The 17,265-nt window shown below is 41.1% G+C and overlaps 2 protein-coding genes across 2 annotated transcripts in view; one reads left to right on the top strand and one right to left on the bottom strand.

The window, feature by feature from the left end:
* The window catches only part of LOC118416924 (NCK-interacting protein with SH3 domain-like), a gene marked incomplete in the record, with an annotated part of 10,749 nt that extends 9,094 nt beyond the window's left edge, over positions 1 to 1,655 (bottom strand). The window contains 2 exon segments of the mRNA XM_035822226.1: positions 238 to 350; positions 1,431 to 1,655. Of these exon segments, the coding sequence (XP_035678119.1) occupies positions 238 to 350; positions 1,431 to 1,598 (281 nt within the window).
* A 195-nt stretch (positions 1,656 to 1,850) lies between these two features.
* Positions 1,851 to 17,125, top strand: LOC118416923 (gamma-tubulin complex component 6-like). Its single transcript, XM_035822225.1, has 31 exons — positions 1,851 to 2,218; positions 2,584 to 2,714; positions 3,108 to 3,199; positions 3,387 to 3,468; positions 3,940 to 3,996; positions 4,543 to 4,670; positions 4,838 to 4,871; positions 5,268 to 5,416; positions 5,780 to 5,996; positions 6,299 to 6,513; positions 6,798 to 6,878; positions 7,075 to 7,159; positions 7,310 to 7,419; positions 7,526 to 7,617; positions 7,859 to 7,998; positions 8,408 to 8,557; positions 8,932 to 9,013; positions 9,262 to 9,350; positions 9,714 to 9,829; positions 10,273 to 11,810; positions 12,173 to 12,277; positions 12,569 to 12,728; positions 13,054 to 13,195; positions 13,611 to 13,767; positions 13,872 to 13,909; positions 14,062 to 14,118; positions 14,232 to 14,307; positions 14,666 to 14,720; positions 14,910 to 15,071; positions 15,527 to 15,726; positions 16,071 to 17,125. The coding sequence occupies exons 1-31, from the start codon at positions 1,891 to 1,893 to the stop codon at positions 16,160 to 16,162; spliced, it is 5,160 nt and encodes a 1,719-aa protein (XP_035678118.1). The 5' UTR covers positions 1,851 to 1,890; the 3' UTR covers positions 16,163 to 17,125.
* The last annotated feature ends 140 nt before the right edge of the window (positions 17,126 to 17,265 follow it).

The following is a 17,265-nucleotide window of genomic DNA, read 5'->3' as shown; positions in this document are numbered from 1 at the left end:
ATAAAATGTGTTCAATTACATCATTAATATACCATTGTATGGCTGTATATGTGCATTTCATTGGTATATTTGTACAGAATCTAATTTGATTATGTGCCTATTCAATCGTTATTGTGGATCTATTTGTAATATTATAATCACAATGATGGTGTCAGGAATGTCAATCTGTTTTCATACCATCCATACTGTTGCAAATTCTTAAAAATCAAAGAAACAAACATCCCAGTCATTACTTACTGTAAGACTTCCCTATGATGCGCTGTGTATGTGCCACCATTGTTCATGGCTGCCATGTGAACTTGCTCAATCCCTCTGTCAATGGACAGGATGATATCTCCACACTCAGCACTCTACAAGATTAGAAAACGGCAGAAGATTAATGACCCAATCAGAGGATGGGGCAGGGCTCTAGCCAGCGTCCGTTTTTCCGTCAATTGACGGAAATTTGCTGCGTGTGACGGAAAAATGTTAAAACCAATCCGTCAACTTTGACGGACAATCTGATAAAAGCTCCTTGGTGGAAGCTACAGGCTGCTTGGGGACGCCGTCCACGACCGTAAAAGCCACACACTATTTGTTTTGCAATTGTTATGATTGTTGACAGTGTGTGTCGGTGCCCTTTCGCATACGATAATCTCATTAAAACCCGTTTTTCAAGGTCTCAGTTCAGTCTCTCTAACTCCTGGAAAAGTGTTATCGCGACAATGGGAATTGGCTGACGGAAAAAAATGTCGAGCTGGCTAAAGCCCTGGGATGGGGTAACCTGGATCGATCATCCAATGAGTTAATTTGATTAGCATTGACCAGTGCCAGCAAAACCAAATTCGGGAGGAAAGCCACAAAGACAATTTTACTGCAGTTTGTATAACAGTATTTTCAAAAGGTCTTTCAGGAATTCATGTTGGCTGTTTAAAGTCGACTGTATCTAATAATGTGGAAAATGTAATTAACTAATATCTTATCTATGCAAATCTTATCTTGCTGTCACTGGATTTCCTGAATGGTATCAGCCAAAAGAATGTCATACCAAGGCTTTATACTCCTGAATATTCCAATATCCTTCTAATGTTGCTTCATAAATCTTAACAATGCACGTTTACAAAAACAATGCATGTGACACTGACCTCAAAATATGCCGGACACCAAAAAAGGTGGGTGTGTCTACAGGTGGGCGTGGCATACCAACTTGTGATCTTAATGATATGGATAATATAAACTTTGCCAGCTAAAATCCGAACTCACAGGAATTTTCGATTTGAGTCAACTTTTTTTAAATTTGGTGAATGGTTAAAATCCTCCATCATTACCTTTTTCCAAGTCATTCGAATTGTGTACAAGCTTGTTTGAAAATCTTCTAAGAGACAAGGCAGGCCAGCTTCAGACTCTCTTTCTTTCATAAGGACCATACGATGAATAATAGCCCCTCTCACCTCATCTCTCTCCAGGTAGTTGTACGGGACGTAGCCGACCCTGCCGGTGTCGTCTGTCACCTCCCACCAGTGAGCATCGCTGCGGTTCAGCAGGGTGAACCGCTGGCCCACTCGGAACGAAAGCGCCGACGCGTCATCCGCTTTAAAATCATACAACGCGCGATACATCGTGGCTTTGTCCTTTCGGGAAACAATAGTGGTGTTAAAAGTGCGAGCAACTCAAATGAATCAAAGAAAACCACAAGAACCCGAAGTTCTTTTTGTTGATACCGCCATTTTGAATTGCCCTACTGCGCGCTGCATGATGGGATAAAATAAGGGCCTCGAAGTGCACTGTGGGATTGAAATTGGCGCTAAATTTTCAAGATGGCGGTGCGAAGACGAAAAATTTTCTGTTTGGAGAATGATTTGGTTCTCTAGCATTAAGATTCCTTCCCAGAGCACAGATCGTTAGCTGTTAATGATGGCTGAGGTTGGGATCACCGATCTGTTCACACAACTGTGCAAAAGCCACTACAAAGTGGACGCTAGACAGCCCAGAATAGTCCGCCCGAAGCTGTCAAAACAACAAATCTCTTCCCGACTGAGAAACACCCTGTTCAACACACTGTTTGAGGACACGCTTGCTAGAAGAAATGGGTTGGCGGAGAAGGGAGGGGTCGAGAAGCAGGAAAAGCTGTCCGAGAAGGACAAGATGTTGGTGTTTGTCTATGAACTAAGGCTGGAGCGAAGATTCGATGATGCAGCCAGACTGGAGCACTTGGTTGACATGCTGTATTCTGAAGCAGGTAAAATTTACCTGCATACCATATGCAAATTTTCGTTATATGGTTTGATTACATATGATATTTTGCATGTTACTGTAGATGGTATGATCCAGTCACGATGGGTTCTGGGTTAGAGCAACCCAGTCATGTCGGATTGTACATTCATGCGGATAAATTCCATCCTGTTTGGATAAGCTCTCGAAGAGTTCGCTGCGAATGTGCGGGGACAAGAATCCTGGTAAATTATATGTTATGTCACAGGTGAATGCCCGTCAGATGTGGACAGTCTTGTCTCGACCATAGGCCCTTTCACAGAGGTCAGAACGCATGTGCGGCGACAGAAATTCTGGTAACACTTGTGTGTATCACTGTATGTGTCTTCACAGATCCAGATGCAGACATCAAGGCTGTACTGCGCTTGTTTCTGGGATTGGCTAGATCAGGGAGTCAACCAGATATCCCACCTATTGGTTACCATGACCCGCAGTTACCAATGAAAAACCTGAAACGACATGAGGTAAGATGACATATAGTTATAATATAACTTGTATATTTTGCACGATAGTTGCATAGTGGTACTAGTAAGTGACTGACATTTGCACATTTTTAAATCTTAAGTTTTAAGTTCTAAATGTCTTGTAAATGTTTCATGTACCAACACTTTCTGTCTCACTTCCATTCTACCTTGTATATGTAACACTACAGAAAAACATAGAAATGACAGTCACATAATCAGTAATTATAAATAGAACCTAATACTCTAATTCAGTGTAATAACCAAGAAAGTATACAAGGATTTACTACAGCAATAGAAATGAATGGCAAACAAATCTGTTTACCCACATTTTACCCTCTCCTATATATAATTTTACAGTTTTATGACTTGAGTGACCTCCCTGTTTTTTTCTAGATGAATGGATGGCTTTGCCCCTGTGGTCCTGTCTTTTATGGAGACAGCAAGTATCTTGAGGACAGTTTCCATGGCTACATGCAGTATGATAGGCAAGTTGTGTTGAGATCCATAATTGTTGCCTCTTTTACTACATTTAGAACTATGTAGATTATGATTTATAAAGTGTTTTTTTAACTGGTCCTTGCAATGAGGTATGCTTGCAAATTATTTTGAGAACAATCTTGTTTAACTGTAAGTGTAGGACTGTCTACTCATGGTTCTTGTTCCTTTTTCCAGGAGCTTGTTTGAACATGGATTACCAGCATCTATGATAACTATGTACTCTACTGGTCAGCCACAGCCTGGTCTGTCATGGAAGGTATATGTTACATATGTAGTTTTAAACATGTTATGCTCAGTCTGACATCACTATGATATTATATAAAAGCAGAAACAGCCAGGAGTTTCTAAAATGAAACAAAGGGTATCTACAAATGTGTAGCACCAGCATTGTTTGTTTTGCAAAACCAGTAAACTGCCTTTAGGCCTTTTTAAGTATACAGTGGGCACAACTTACAAGGAGCTGAAGACTGCAAGTGCAAGGTTTGATCCACTCATACTCGGATGGACCCAACTCTTTTCTATTAGTATGGTGGGATCTTTAACATGCTTGAGAAAAGCTACACATGACATTTAACATCCTAGCCAAAGCTAGTTACCTGTTTCAGCTGAGTCAAGTGAGGAAATTGGTGTTAAATACTTTTCCAAGGCCTGCTAGAGATCATTGAATAATTATACACATAGACTTGCTCATTTACTCACTACTAGTATCAAACCATTTCTTTCCCAGTTGTTCGAGGCAACTCCTGGCCAAGACCTGTTGGGAAATGGATTGTTCCAGCTGAAGGTAGAGAAATTATTAGAATAAAATGTGTAGTATTTTGCAAATTGACTTCGGAGGTCAAAAGTAAATGACTTTTGTGAGACATTTTTATCTCACATATACAACATAGACCAGACATGTTTACCTGTTACAACAGCGGTTACCAGGACGCTACCAACACCCCAAGTATGAAACCAATTCAACCTGCTATTCTTGAGTTCTCTTGTTCATAGACTGACTCATTCACAAATGCTAGTGACAATACAGCAATAATAATGATTTATGTAAGATAGCTTAATTCCGAGGTTTCAATGTTAATGACTGACTTTTGTCAGAATTGATCATATGCTTGAAAGTAAAACAAAATTTTGTTGTCTTGTATATAAATTAATTTATTTCTATCAATGGTTTTAATCAATGGTATGGTTCATGCTATGATGAAATGTGCCACATAAAGTATGTTAAGGCACATAGAGCACTTTCCCTGTTGGATATGAAAGGAGTAGGTGGGTGGGTTGGTGCGGCAGTGGTCTCTTTATTCATATGTACCTGTAACCTGTTGTTTGACAGGGCATGAAGAATGACCAGTATGAGAGGCAGACCAACAGCACGCTGTACGGCGCACTGGTACACAGCCACACCCGCAGCATCGACATCAAGCTGGGCCTGCCTGAGCTGCCTGATGAGACCGACACTCAGTAAGATCTGTTCTAGTGTTTCTGTCAGAACTCTCTATTTTCCTCATTTTGTACAGATGTCAAATGAATCTCATAACCATGTTATGTGTTATCATAACCATACATTTGCATTATTAAAGTGCAATTTATTACATTTACTGTTCCATGATGTCGTTTTCTTTTTCCAGGGCTCTAGGACTTAAGATCTATCCATACACAGAGGTAAGAAATTACAGATATCAAATACCTTCTTATGACCAACACAGGTCTACTTTGGGAGACATAATGTGTGGCTTCTAGAATAATTGTATTACAAATCGTACAATTTCTAAGATGTTTGAGCTCCAGATTATACAGATGATAACACATGATTGGAATTGTGTTTGGTTTGGGGAGTGCGTTATAGAGCAGTCTGCATCTCCAGTCTATATGATTTCTAACTGAATCTAAGAACCATATGCTGTAGAATGTTGTCTGTTACTATTAGGGAAGGAGTGGTCGTTGATGCTGCTGATAGAACTTTTGTTAGTATCACCTCCTTCCTCCACACCTCATGTGGTGGTAGGGCATGCTGAAGTTCATGTTGTCTATGCCATCCCCTGTACTACCGTGCTGTAGCTGTCAGAAGATGAGGGTTTCACGGAGCCGTCCGACACAGAGTCCAGTCTGACCACTCCCAGCCCAGACTTGCTGGTGGAGGAGGATATCTGGGAGCAGGCACTGACGTACAAACCCAGTCAGCACAGGACCTGGGAAACTATCGGATGGTTGGTCCTTTGTAGCCATTCACATTGCAACTTTGTTTGAGTCATCTCGGCATCTGCACAAAGCCTTGAAAATGATTACCAAGCTAAGGCTTGAAATAAGTTTTATGTATCTTAGTGTATATGTAATTGAGGACAGAATAGGATGAAGTTTCAAAAATTGGCTACTCATTTTCTTGTATTAGTGGCTACAAAAGTGTACTTCTCTTGATTTCCCAGAGGCAGCAGACACTTGTATCTGTGCAGTTTGAAGTCTCATAAAAAGTGTTAAAGAAATATTATGATTTAGATCTTGTTTGAAACTAGGGTATACTGGTAGAAGACAAGAGGCACTTTTCTTAACATTTCTCTGATTCTCCTTGGCAGTGTCCCAGGCCCCACAGAGAAGCCGTACCTGACAGAAGCAGGTCGGGAGGTGTTTGACGCCATGTACACCATGGTACAGCGACAAGTGCAGGAATCAGGGCTGGACAGCAGCACAGTACAGAAACCAGTCAGCTACATGGTACAGGAGAGGGACCTGGTCAGGGATGCTCGAAATGTGCTCATTGGAGTACCTTCACACACCTTCATCTTGGATCAGGTAAACTGTGTGCTGATGATATCTGATATCTTTATGTGTTTTTGATAGTCACTTATAAAGTAAAATCAGTTGCCTGTTGTTAAGAACAGCAGACATCAAATAAAAAAGTATGGGGTAATTGGTTCGTATTGGCTGGACATTGTTGATATTTTCAGGGTAATGAAGAGATAATCTTCTACAAACTTATCTTGAAACTAACCCCTACTTTCAGTGTTTTATAAATATTGCTTTTGGAAAAAATCTCTCGTGCAAAAACTAGTCACAGAATACTGTTTACATACTAGCCATTTATTTATCTGTAGGTGACACAGTCCTTCAGTGTGAGGGAAGGCATTCACATTTCTGGGACCACCCCTGGGGCCATGCGACAGACGTTGCGCAGGTTTGCTGAGATCGGGACCAACTACCGTCGCCTAGCAACCTTTGCTGCACCACCCATCATGGACTCCTTCTACCAGGGTGGACTGATCTTCCAGGCCTTTACAGGGGGTCTCAGGAAGTACCTGCAGTATTATAGGTAGGAATACTGTATGTTATTCAGAAGATTCTAAACTATAAATGCAAGACAAGAAGAAAGATACTGTACAGACGAACTTGCCAGATTCCGACGTGCCGCCACCATGCAGCTGCTGGTTCGCAAATTCCTGCGTGTTTGGTCCCCCGGGGATGCCTCCATGTCTACTTTTGTGTAGAATACGTTTGTGCCAAATTTGGTACTTTATGACAAGTGAGTTATAGACTTTTTTAGTTATTCCTGTTTAGATTTATAATGGCTCAGAGAAGTATCCCCTGCACATGTAGGTACTACGTGCTGTCTGGCTCCACCAGTGTGTCTCTACTCAACCTAGAGATGTTGTACAGGAAGCTTGGGACACAGATCAAGTAAGTTTGCTGCCTCTTCTGATTTGTGTGTATTTTTATAAGTTGATGCTGTAAGTGTAACATCCTAGTGAATTGTTCTACCCATAAATCATACATGCCTCGGTTCAATCTTGATAGTTTCCTAAAACAAAAATTGTTTGTTTCACCACTAAAAAAGTTTATGTTTTACATTTTTATGATTTACCGTATTTTCCAGGTACCTTGCAGAGTTGTGTATGTGTTCATCCTCCAGTCAGTTCAACCCTGCTGGGAGGAAAGGAGTGCCGGAGGGATTCCCTACAGTAAGGAGCACAAACTCTGTAGTTTTCCTAGCTTGTTCTGGGCAAATTTTTATATTCCATTCTAAACAGTATGCTACAGTATTCAAAGTTTTCTTTTCTCTGCGTATTTCCAATAAATCTGACCTACATGTACTCTTGTGGCACCAACAGGGGGTGAAGTTGCTGACATATCTGTACAAGGAGTCGCTTGATGCCTGTAACACAGACAACTATCCAGCCCTACTGTCCCTACTACAGCACTCCACTGGACCCTACATCACGTGAGCAACTCTTTATGCTAAGTATAGTGCCTACTGATTTCAAGTATCCTGCTATTGTTCTCCGTTTTTCTCTGTTGGTTTTAATGCCTTTTTTTCTCTATGACAGTTTTGTCCAGGACTGGGTGTTTGATGGCATATGCCGAGACATCTATGGGGAATACACCATAGAGGTTAATGATGAGTTCCTGTGCTTCAGAGGTTGGTGATTACTTCTCGTTTTAGCTCTCAAAGGAAAGAAAGAATTAAAGAAAAAAATTTGTCATACATTTTTAAAAAAGAGGAATAAGTATATCATACCCTAAATGAAATGAAAGAGATGACGTCTGAAGAGTATATGTGCTTTGTGCAGTTAAGGACAGTTTTATGGTTATCCAAAAAATAGGGGAAAAGTCTAATTTTTTTTCTCATGTTCAATATGTTTTATATTCCTGTGTTTCAGACAAGCACTACTGGACCCAGGGGTTCACTGTTGCCACGGCTACAGTAGAGGAGAGTGTTCCCCTGTTCCTGGCAGACCTGGCCAACAACATCTTTGTTTGTGGGAAGTCCCTGAACCTGCTCAGACTCTGCTGTCCTGGGGTGAGTCACAATCTCAAACCAACATTCTTTAATGAACTTTGTGTGTGTTTGTGTGTGTTTTTCTGCACTTGAATTCTACTTTCCAAATGTAGTGAATTTAGCTGTTAGACTTGTCAGTCAAACATCCCTTGTACTGCTTGTACAATTTGTCTCTTGATGTCTTGTGCGTCAAATTTTGAACTACAATCCAAACTGCTCAAGATTGGGTGAATAAAAGCTATGTAGGCAGATGGCCACTATAGATAGAAGTCTTAATGCTTGTGTTAATGGGAGAACTTACCTAAGGAACCACCAAATAGTTGTTACATTGGCCAAGTGGTCCTTGTGTACCAGAGGTGGTCCCTTTTACAAGTGTGACTGTACAGGATTCTGTACCAGCTCTTCCAATAATGGTCCCCACCCCCTGCAGCATCACCTGTGCACCAGAGATGTCCCAGTCCCACGACTGGCCCTGACCTTCTCCATGGAGGACCTCTCTAACATTGAGCAGAGGTGTGCGGAGTATGTGGGCAAGATGGAGGGGATAGCCAGACACAAGACTGTGTCCAGGGAAGAAATGGTAAGTCTGAGATCAACACCACATATGAGCAAGTCCACAAACTGAACATTCATTTTAGTTTTTTTTATTTAGACTCAGGGAAACAGCTATAGTGATATTCTAGAATTTTCTAGGTACAATGGTGCTCATTGTTCTCATGTGACATGTCAAAAGTTTGGAAATATTTGTTAATTTTCTGCTTATGAGGTTAAGTTTCACCCACTAATCTGGATGGAAAAAGTAAGCCCCATGAAGTTTGTCATCATCAAAGTGTATGGTAGTTAATGTCAGAATAGGTATTTTTTTTACTGTGGTATGGCTGTGGACTTCAAATCGAGGAACACTTAGAAGAATCTGTGAAAGATAGATTACTAGGACAAGTGTCCTTCCTACAGGAGAAAAGAGCGGTCCAAGCCAGACAGGACCTGGTGGTACTTGCCAGACAGACGGCCTCCAAGGAGATAGATCGCATCCAGAGTAAGTGCTGGTAATTGTACAGTAGGTACCATGGGAAATATATTAGGTACATCGTTTGTAAGGTGGCTACAGTGGTACATGTACAATGAGAAATGGATTGTTCTCTTTGAAAACAATAGTCTAATGTTTATGTTTTATCTCTTAGATATATTGTAATGTTTTATCTCCTATGGAATCTTTTAGTATAGCTGAGGTACATGAATGAAAGCTATATGGCTCATTAATACATATACCCCTACCCTCTTCAGGTGAGAGACAGAAGGCACTGGAAGAGGCTGATGCCAAGAAAAGACAACAGTTCCAGGAACTTAAAGAGCAGATGGAACAGGACCTTCAGGTAAAGAACCATTCAAGACTCAACTCTGCCCTTCTCGGGGAAACTGCAAAACTGTATTTTATGATGGATGCACAGATTACACATGGATTTTCTTATCTCGAACAAGCAATAAATTCAACATTTTTGACATATATATATATGGTGTGATATTGTGATTTTAAAGTAATTGACAAACAACATTCTGAAATATGGTGTGACAACATCCTTTGTTTGTCTGTAAGTGTTCCCAGCTCATCAGTTTGGCCAGCTCATCAGATGCTTATGTAGTCATGAGAGTTTGTGTCCGTATCATCTCTCAGTTGTAAGTAAAATTGAAGATGAAAATCATGCCCACCTCTGACGTGCTGCTTGTTGTTCCCTCAGCGCCGAGCCTCAGAGAAGGAGAAGGAAGCTGAGGAAGACGTGGCGTTTATCGAGGGACTGAAGAGAAGGGAGAGTGAGGAGGCAGAGGCTGAGGCTGAGCTGGAGAGACAAGCCAGGTCAGGAGGACTTCATATATTAACACTAGATTACATTAACCCATGAAAACTTTCTTGATCATGTTGGTATACTTTAATGCCTTTGCCCTTATCTACAATGTGGTTAGAATTGTGTGCTTGTGGAAGCTTAAACTGCTATCTTAGCATAGCATAGATTTTGGAAAAAGAGGCATAATGCCTATGAGATCCACTTCTATAGCTATCTTAGGCTTTGTTACCTGCAAATAGTGTCTTTCCTTGGCATCAGCAACAATTGTTTAACAGGGCAGTGTCGGGAAAGTGTGTTCAATAGTACTTATCCATCGTCTTGGACAAGACTTGCCGTAAAAGCATAGAACGGCTGATCCTGCTCTCTGTAGCATTTGCAGTGTGACATCGTGTCTCGTGTTCTCTCCTGTACCTCACAGTTGTTCTCACCATATTTACTATCATGTGTCCTACAGGGAACAGGTAGTGGAGTACTATGCCAAGTTAGGTGAAGAAGCATCCAAGAGAGAGCAGAGAGCTCTGTGGAAGATCCGGCGGCACCGCCTAGACCAGGCACGTCTCAACTTCTTACTTAAAGAGGAGAAGAATCTCAAGAAAGGAGCCGGCCCAAATTCTGGTGAAGAGCAAGGTGGAAGATCTGGCAGTCCAAATGTTGCAGATCAAACAGGAATGCTGGTTTCATTTGCTGAGAGTCCAGAACAGAGTGTAGAGACAGGGAAGCTTGTTTCATTTATAGCAGAGCCATCGGCCAAACCACCAATGGTTTTACATTCCATCCTGGAAGGCAGGAATCTACTGGACTTGTCTATTGAAGAATTCCTGCCCAAGTCCCAGTCAACAGTGGAAGAAGCGCAGGAAGATGCGAGTGGAGCTAAGCTTGATGAAGTGTTGTTAGAGATAGGGTCTGACTTGCCCCATGAAGAAAGAAAGTCATCTGACACATCAGTTCCAGCTCAGACCATTGCTGACCTCCAGCATGGGTACTCGTCCCTGTCTTCTGTCTTCAGTGAAGAGGAGATAACTTCACCTGCTGGTGGAGATGGCATAAAGAAGAGTCATCCTTCTGACTCTGTGTTTACATCTGATGGAGGAATGGGAGATGGAGCTGAGGAAAAGGCTGGCATACAGGTAGGGAAACGTGGGCATCACTCGGACTCTGTCTTCACTGCTGGTGGAGAAATGAAGGAGGGAGAGAGCCACAAGGCACTGATCAGGGTAGGGAAGCACGGACACCACTCCGAGTCAGTTTTGACAACATGGGGGGAAGTTAAGGAAGACACTCAGAAGAGAGTGGTTAGAAGAGGGGAGCACGGGCATCATTCTGACTCTGCCTTCAGCCCCAGAGGGGAGATAAGAGAGGAGGATGTAAAGAAGCCTTTGATAAGAGTGGGACAGCATGGTCATGCCTCTGACTCTGTGCTTGGAGACTTAATTTCTGGAGAGCAAGACCAAGACAGTACAAGACAGGTGGCAAGAAGCCAACATGGACATCCGTCTGATTTGTCTGAAGTGCCAGACAATGCAAGACCACAGAGAAGCAAACATGGGCATGCCTCTGATATGTCTCTAGAACCAGACAGTGCAAAACCAAGAAGAAGCAAACATGGCCATGCATCAGATTTGTCTCTACAGCCAGATGCTGCAAAACCAAGAAGTAGCCAGCATGGCCATGCATCACAGTCTACTGCACAGGACATTCTCTATCCTGCAACACAGCTAGAACCTGATGGCATAGCCAAACCACAGTCTCAGATACCTGTTCTTCCTACCAATGCTCAACATGGAGTTCCAAAGAGTTCCAGAGGGAAGATTCCTCATGGCCATTCCTCAGACTCCACAGTGGAGGGAATCCTGTACAAGGAGGCCATAGATTCCACCTGGGTGGTCAAGAGGTCAAGGTTCAAGGAGAGGAACGTCCATGGTCACCACTCTGACTCCAGTGTGCAGAGGCTGCTGTATCCACAGGAGAAGAAAGACAGCGATGCACAGAAAGGTGAGGAAAAGTCACACTGTGACTTGTAGGGCATTGCTGTACTTAAATCACTGCATACAAAAGACGTCAAAGGTCAGATACGTGCATTTCTGCGTGTTATAATGATACACACATTGTAAGTAAGTAATCCCTTTTTAGTCATTGTCTAGAAGTATTTCAGTTTCATGATATGGTAGAAATGCTGCTTCAGACTTCACTGAAGACGGTATAGCTATACCCTTACACATGCTTTCAACCAGGGACTCTCCTGTCCAGGCTCATCTTGGTGCATGACCCAGGATGACCCGGAAAAATCCAAGATGGCCACAGCATCTTGAAATGACTCTATTACATTGTTTGTCATCCTTTCCCTCCATTTCCAGCACTGGTTGTATCTAAAGCACGAGGCACAGTGTCTGCCAATATAGCCAAGAAGGTGTGGGCAGATCAGCAGGTGGAACCTTTGCCAGACAACTTTGATATGCTGGGTAAATATTTTCTATGTGGTCAGAAATTACTGTTCATGTACATTGGATTATTGCCAAACAGCAAGTCTCAAGCAACTGGATATGATTTTGAAAACAGAAATCATATCCAGTAGCTTGAGTAACTGCTATTTGTCATGTTTTATTACCTTCAATCCTTCATTGACATATAAACTATGATTTTGAGATCCAATTACACATAAGCAATCCTTTGTTAACATAAAACAGGTAAAGAAGAATGATCTTTAATCAGCTGATTTATTATTTACAAGCGGTACTTGTTTTTGAACACAGATAACCCTCCATCTGTTGATCTGCTGGGAAACCTTGGTGTGATACCATATGCCATGTTTGGTGACTATGGCTCCACTACCAGTGATGAGGTGGACAGTGTGGACATAGTGTCCCTCCCTGTACTCATCAAGCGCTCCATAACCAGTCCCCTAACTGCCCAGTAAGTCTATGGTCTTGAGAGTCTTGGTGAGGTCTTTGCCCTTGATTTATGTGTGCATGTTGTATTATGTAATCTGTACATTTACTCATTTACACTGTATTTGGCCTCCTTTGGTCAATATTGACCATGGTAAAATGGACACAATATTCAGAAATAAATGAATAGGACATTCATTCAATACCTGCAATACTAATTTTTAAAATTTCAAATAAGGTACCAAATTTTGCGTCTTAAAGCTATATAGTCCATACATGTAACTAGAAACTGTATGGAAGGTTTCAATTCTGAAGAAACTTTATCCACTGTAACATATGACCTCCAACAGGATCACCCTGGTGAATAAGGCCATTGTAGATTACTTCATAGTGGAACTGAAGGCACAACGGCATTTCAAGGCCCTGCGGACATATCTACTCATGGAGGATGGGGAGTTTGGTCATGCTATATCTGACCAGCTTTTTGACAAGGTTAGTTTTTCCTTTTGTTCTGTTTTGATGCTGATCTGTTGTTTCATTGGTTGGAGACGTAATTGGTTTATTGACAGATTTGATGATGAGTTGTTGGTGGCTTCTCTCTCATGTTTCATCTATCCCTCAGTCTGATCTAGTGATTATTTGACCATTGGGACACCACAGTCAGAAGATCTTTCAGCAATGACTACTCACCACCCTTCTCGGTTTCTGTTCTTAATATTTCATTAAGCGTCATGCAAGTCCAGTTTCTGATGTTATCCTTTCTTCTCTATCTTCCTTCCTGAATGGTCCTGATATGTCACATGTGACAGTACCACAGTTTACTTTCTTTACTGTAGTTTGGTGACTTGTTGTTGATAAGTTCATGATGTAGACTTGTGACATACTGTTAACTTGTTGGATCCCTTAGCTTGCCCAGGGCCTGTCCCCACAAGAGCTGCTGTCCCCGCTGGTGTTGAACAGCGTGCTGACCCGAGCCATCCAGACATCAATCAACAGAGACTCTGACTACACCGCAAACTTCAGCTTTGCTCTCAAGTGGCTGCCAGAACACTTCAAACTCAATGGTTGGTTGACTGCTTTTTTGACACTGCTTTTATGTTTTTCAGATTTGGTAGTGCATTATCACTCTAAGCCTCAAGAGTTTTGAACATGGCTTTATTTTTTTCAGCTCACGACACGCTGGATTGCCTTGAGCTTCGTTACAAGGTACATGTACCAAACTTTTGATGTCTTAACTTAATGATTCATAAAGACTCATACTTTCTCATGTATGTTCAGTAAGGACATTGAGGAATCAACTAATCTCTTTGTTAGCTGTCCAATGATGACTTACTTTGCTCTTGTCCTTAAATATACAGGTGGACTGGCCCCTCAATATTGTCATCACTGACACCACTATCAACAAGTACAACAAGGTGAGAAAAAGCATTGTGAAGAAATGTTTCCATGCTCAGTTACTGGTGAGAGCTTTCATGTTACTATATCTAAACTCATTTTTAACACTCTTGTCTTACTTCTTGTCCTACAGATCTTTTCATTCATGCTGCAGCTGAAGAGAATCTCATGGGTACTCAAAGACATCTGGTTCCACTTGAAAAGATGTGGTAAGTGCCCTTCTTTCCCTTCTTAGTTGAATTGTCTATGAAATGACTTATCAAACATCCTCACTCCCCTGCAGACAGGGATAAAATGGCCGAGGACTGAGATCACGTGGTGTGGGATCACATGACCCCAAAGGGCCGAGCCAAGTCTTTTATTGGTTGCCAATTACTGGAAATCTCCCAAGGGGGAGAATTTCTCCCAATTGTCTATGCATACGATCCTGTATGTGCTTTTTCACAAAGGTTCCACATTCAGTTTTAGCTTTCCATGTCCATGTCCATGTACTTGTAATGAGTTTCTAATGATGACAAAGATAGACTGTACCATACAGTTTTACCAATAGCATCAATTTTTTTGCAGCCATTACAAACAGGGCAGGAAACTCCTCCCAGTACAGGCAGCTTCAGCTGTTCAGGTGAGAGAATTGTACAGTCACACTTTTGGTGTTCTTATTATAAAAGTCCTCTACACTGAAATCTACTCTATTGTGTTTGATTCGTGATATTCGGAATATGGGGACTTTATTGTTTATCTTTCATTCTTTACAGTTTGCCGGTCCCTATTGTCAGTTTTGTCACCTTGTTTATTTTCTCCTCCCCGTTAGACATGAGATGCAGCACTTTGTGGGGGTGATGCAGGGTTACGTGTCGAACCAGATCATCCACGTGAGCTGGCAGGAGTTCTGTAAGGAGCTGAGGGAGAATGTGCACAGTCTGGACGAGCTGCACCAGCGCCATGCTGAGTACCTCAACAAGGCCATCTTCAGGTCAGACTCAGCTACATGGAACTTTCTGTCACTTCACACTGTACAGTACACAGACATAGTATTTGCAGTTATTAGTCCCTGAGGAAATATATTTCGTATGCTATCTGATCATTTACAAAATTTATACAGTTGCTTCAGTAATTACTAGTATTCTATTGCTTTTCCTATCACCTTAAAGGTGTAACATTCATCAATATAACACAGTATTTCTCAGCTAGTGCTATACATGGTCCAGTGGTTAGCAGTCCTGTTTCTGGACCAGATGGTGAAGAATATGAGATCTTAGGATGTATCCCAAATGTTGGCATACTTTGTGATCTTTCATGTTCTAATGAGGAAGACTGTCATAAGAATTGTAGTAGCCTACATGTAACTTGTAAGGGGGCTACAGTGTGCTGTATTTCAACAGTCTTTGAGACAATACATGTACATGATTCCTCTCTTCCATGTTACAGGTCACTGCTGAGTAGGAAGGCTGGACCAGTGATGAAGGTCATCACAGATATCTTCACCGTTATCCTGAAGTTCAGGATTCAGCTGGTCTCCCATTCCTGGCAGTTTGACGAGACTCGGAACGAGGCCATCCACCTGGCCTACCCCAACATGGCCAGCTCCTTCCACGCATTCCAGAAATATTCAGAGTTCCTCTACAGAGGTAGGGCTTTTTTTCTTCTGCTTGTAGTTGTAGACCATCAATACTACTTGTTTGTGTTCGTAGTGCATATCCCATACAGCAAGATATACCTTTTCAAGTTGTCTTGTAGTTAATTAAGAGTTTACCCTTAGCTTGCCCAGGGCATTTCTCCACAAGATTTGTTGTTCCCTCCTGTCCCCATTTATTAAGTGTTTACCTGTTCTTTCCTTGCTGTTGCTGATTAAAACTTTATCTTTTTGATATGATAATGGTAGATTTTGATGTTGGTGATCAATACACTGTTCAAACTAATGTTTAAACAGTAAACCTGTTTTATCTAAGCACATTGTTTGTCTTACTTGCAGTGGTGAAGAAGTTGGTTGCCCGTGGTTACCAGCCTCATCTTGAAGACTTCCTTCTGAGACTCAGTTTCAACAACTACTACCAGGATGTGTAGGAACCTTGTGTCAAGTAATATTTAATGTATGTCATATCTACAGTTGGAAATTGTTACCAACTTCTACTTGTAACTGGAGAAGTGATGGCTCTAAATGTTAAACAAAGTGGTTAGACATTTGAACAAAAGCATGACTATGTTGTCTACACGCAAAAATGGGATCACAGGTATATAGAGCTTGTCCGATGTGGAACTTATTATTTGTTGCAAGAAAGAATCTTTTGCATACAGTGGACAAGACATATGAGATAGGGTGTATGTCTATGTAGTCTGAATAGATCATGCTCACCTTAGTTTCAGCCCATATACATATACAATTGCAGCAACAGAAAACTATAATGACATAAATCTAGGTCATGTAGGTAAAGCAGTAGAGAAGGACATACATGCTCATGTTAAACTTGAGATGTATCAATTTTGAAAGCCTCTTCATGTCAGAAGAAAGTGATACTATATAACACTACCGGTAAAAGAAAAAAATGTAAGTGATACTGTTAGTGTTAAGTAATACTAGATAACTAGAAGTGGTATACCCTAGTAAAGGCCTTTACTAGTTTACTGGCTTCTAAGTCTTTAAGCAATTTGAAAAGAAGTCAACACTGCCTGACTGTTAGTAACTCAGTACATTTATTGATTGCATTATTTAGAGGGAATGATCAGAACAAAACATGATGACCATATGTTTAAATTCTTGGACTCATGTCCTATATTCCTTTGCAAATATTGCAGATTTGTAAATTTCTTTGCAAAATTTCATGCTATTGTCTTCTAGTTATTGATGTACAGAAACTTGGTAAAAACTTATAAATATTTGGTTATCCACTCAAATTTGTTGGAACAAGAGGGTTATATATGGTTTGATAGCTGCACATTGTTTGACTTTGAGATCAAAGTTATTGTTGTATTACACATCTGTATATGATTGAAATTATGTGTGCCAAATAAATATTGTCACTTTAAAATCTTTCACAGTCATGATTTGAAATAAGATACGCCCCAAAAGAGTTACTGAAGCAACTGAATATGATTTTCCAAAATCATATCCAGTTGCTTGAGTAACTGAACTTGAGTAACTATTTTGGCGTATCGATATGTAAGATTAC

This window comes from Branchiostoma floridae, chromosome 5 (assembly GCF_000003815.2).
Source record: "Branchiostoma floridae strain S238N-H82 chromosome 5, Bfl_VNyyK, whole genome shotgun sequence".
Classification (NCBI taxonomy): Eukaryota; Metazoa; Chordata; class Leptocardii; order Amphioxiformes; family Branchiostomatidae; genus Branchiostoma; species Branchiostoma floridae.
Note: the sequence above shows the minus strand (reverse complement) of the source record. Positions and strands in the feature narration are given on the sequence as shown.

Bases quoted from the DNA above. Each gene is read 5' to 3' on its own strand.
- LOC118416923 (XM_035822225.1), top strand. From the start codon at position 1,891: ATGATGGCTGAGGTTGGGATCACCGATCTGTTCACACAACTGTGCAAA. The intron at 3,469-3,939 runs GTATATGTTACA...TTTCTTTCCCAG, and splicing joins AGCCTGGTCTGTCATGGAAG to TTGTTCGAGGCAACTCCTGG. The intron at 11,811-12,172 runs GTGAGGAAAAGT...CTCCATTTCCAG, and splicing joins AGACAGCGATGCACAGAAAG to CACTGGTTGTATCTAAAGCA.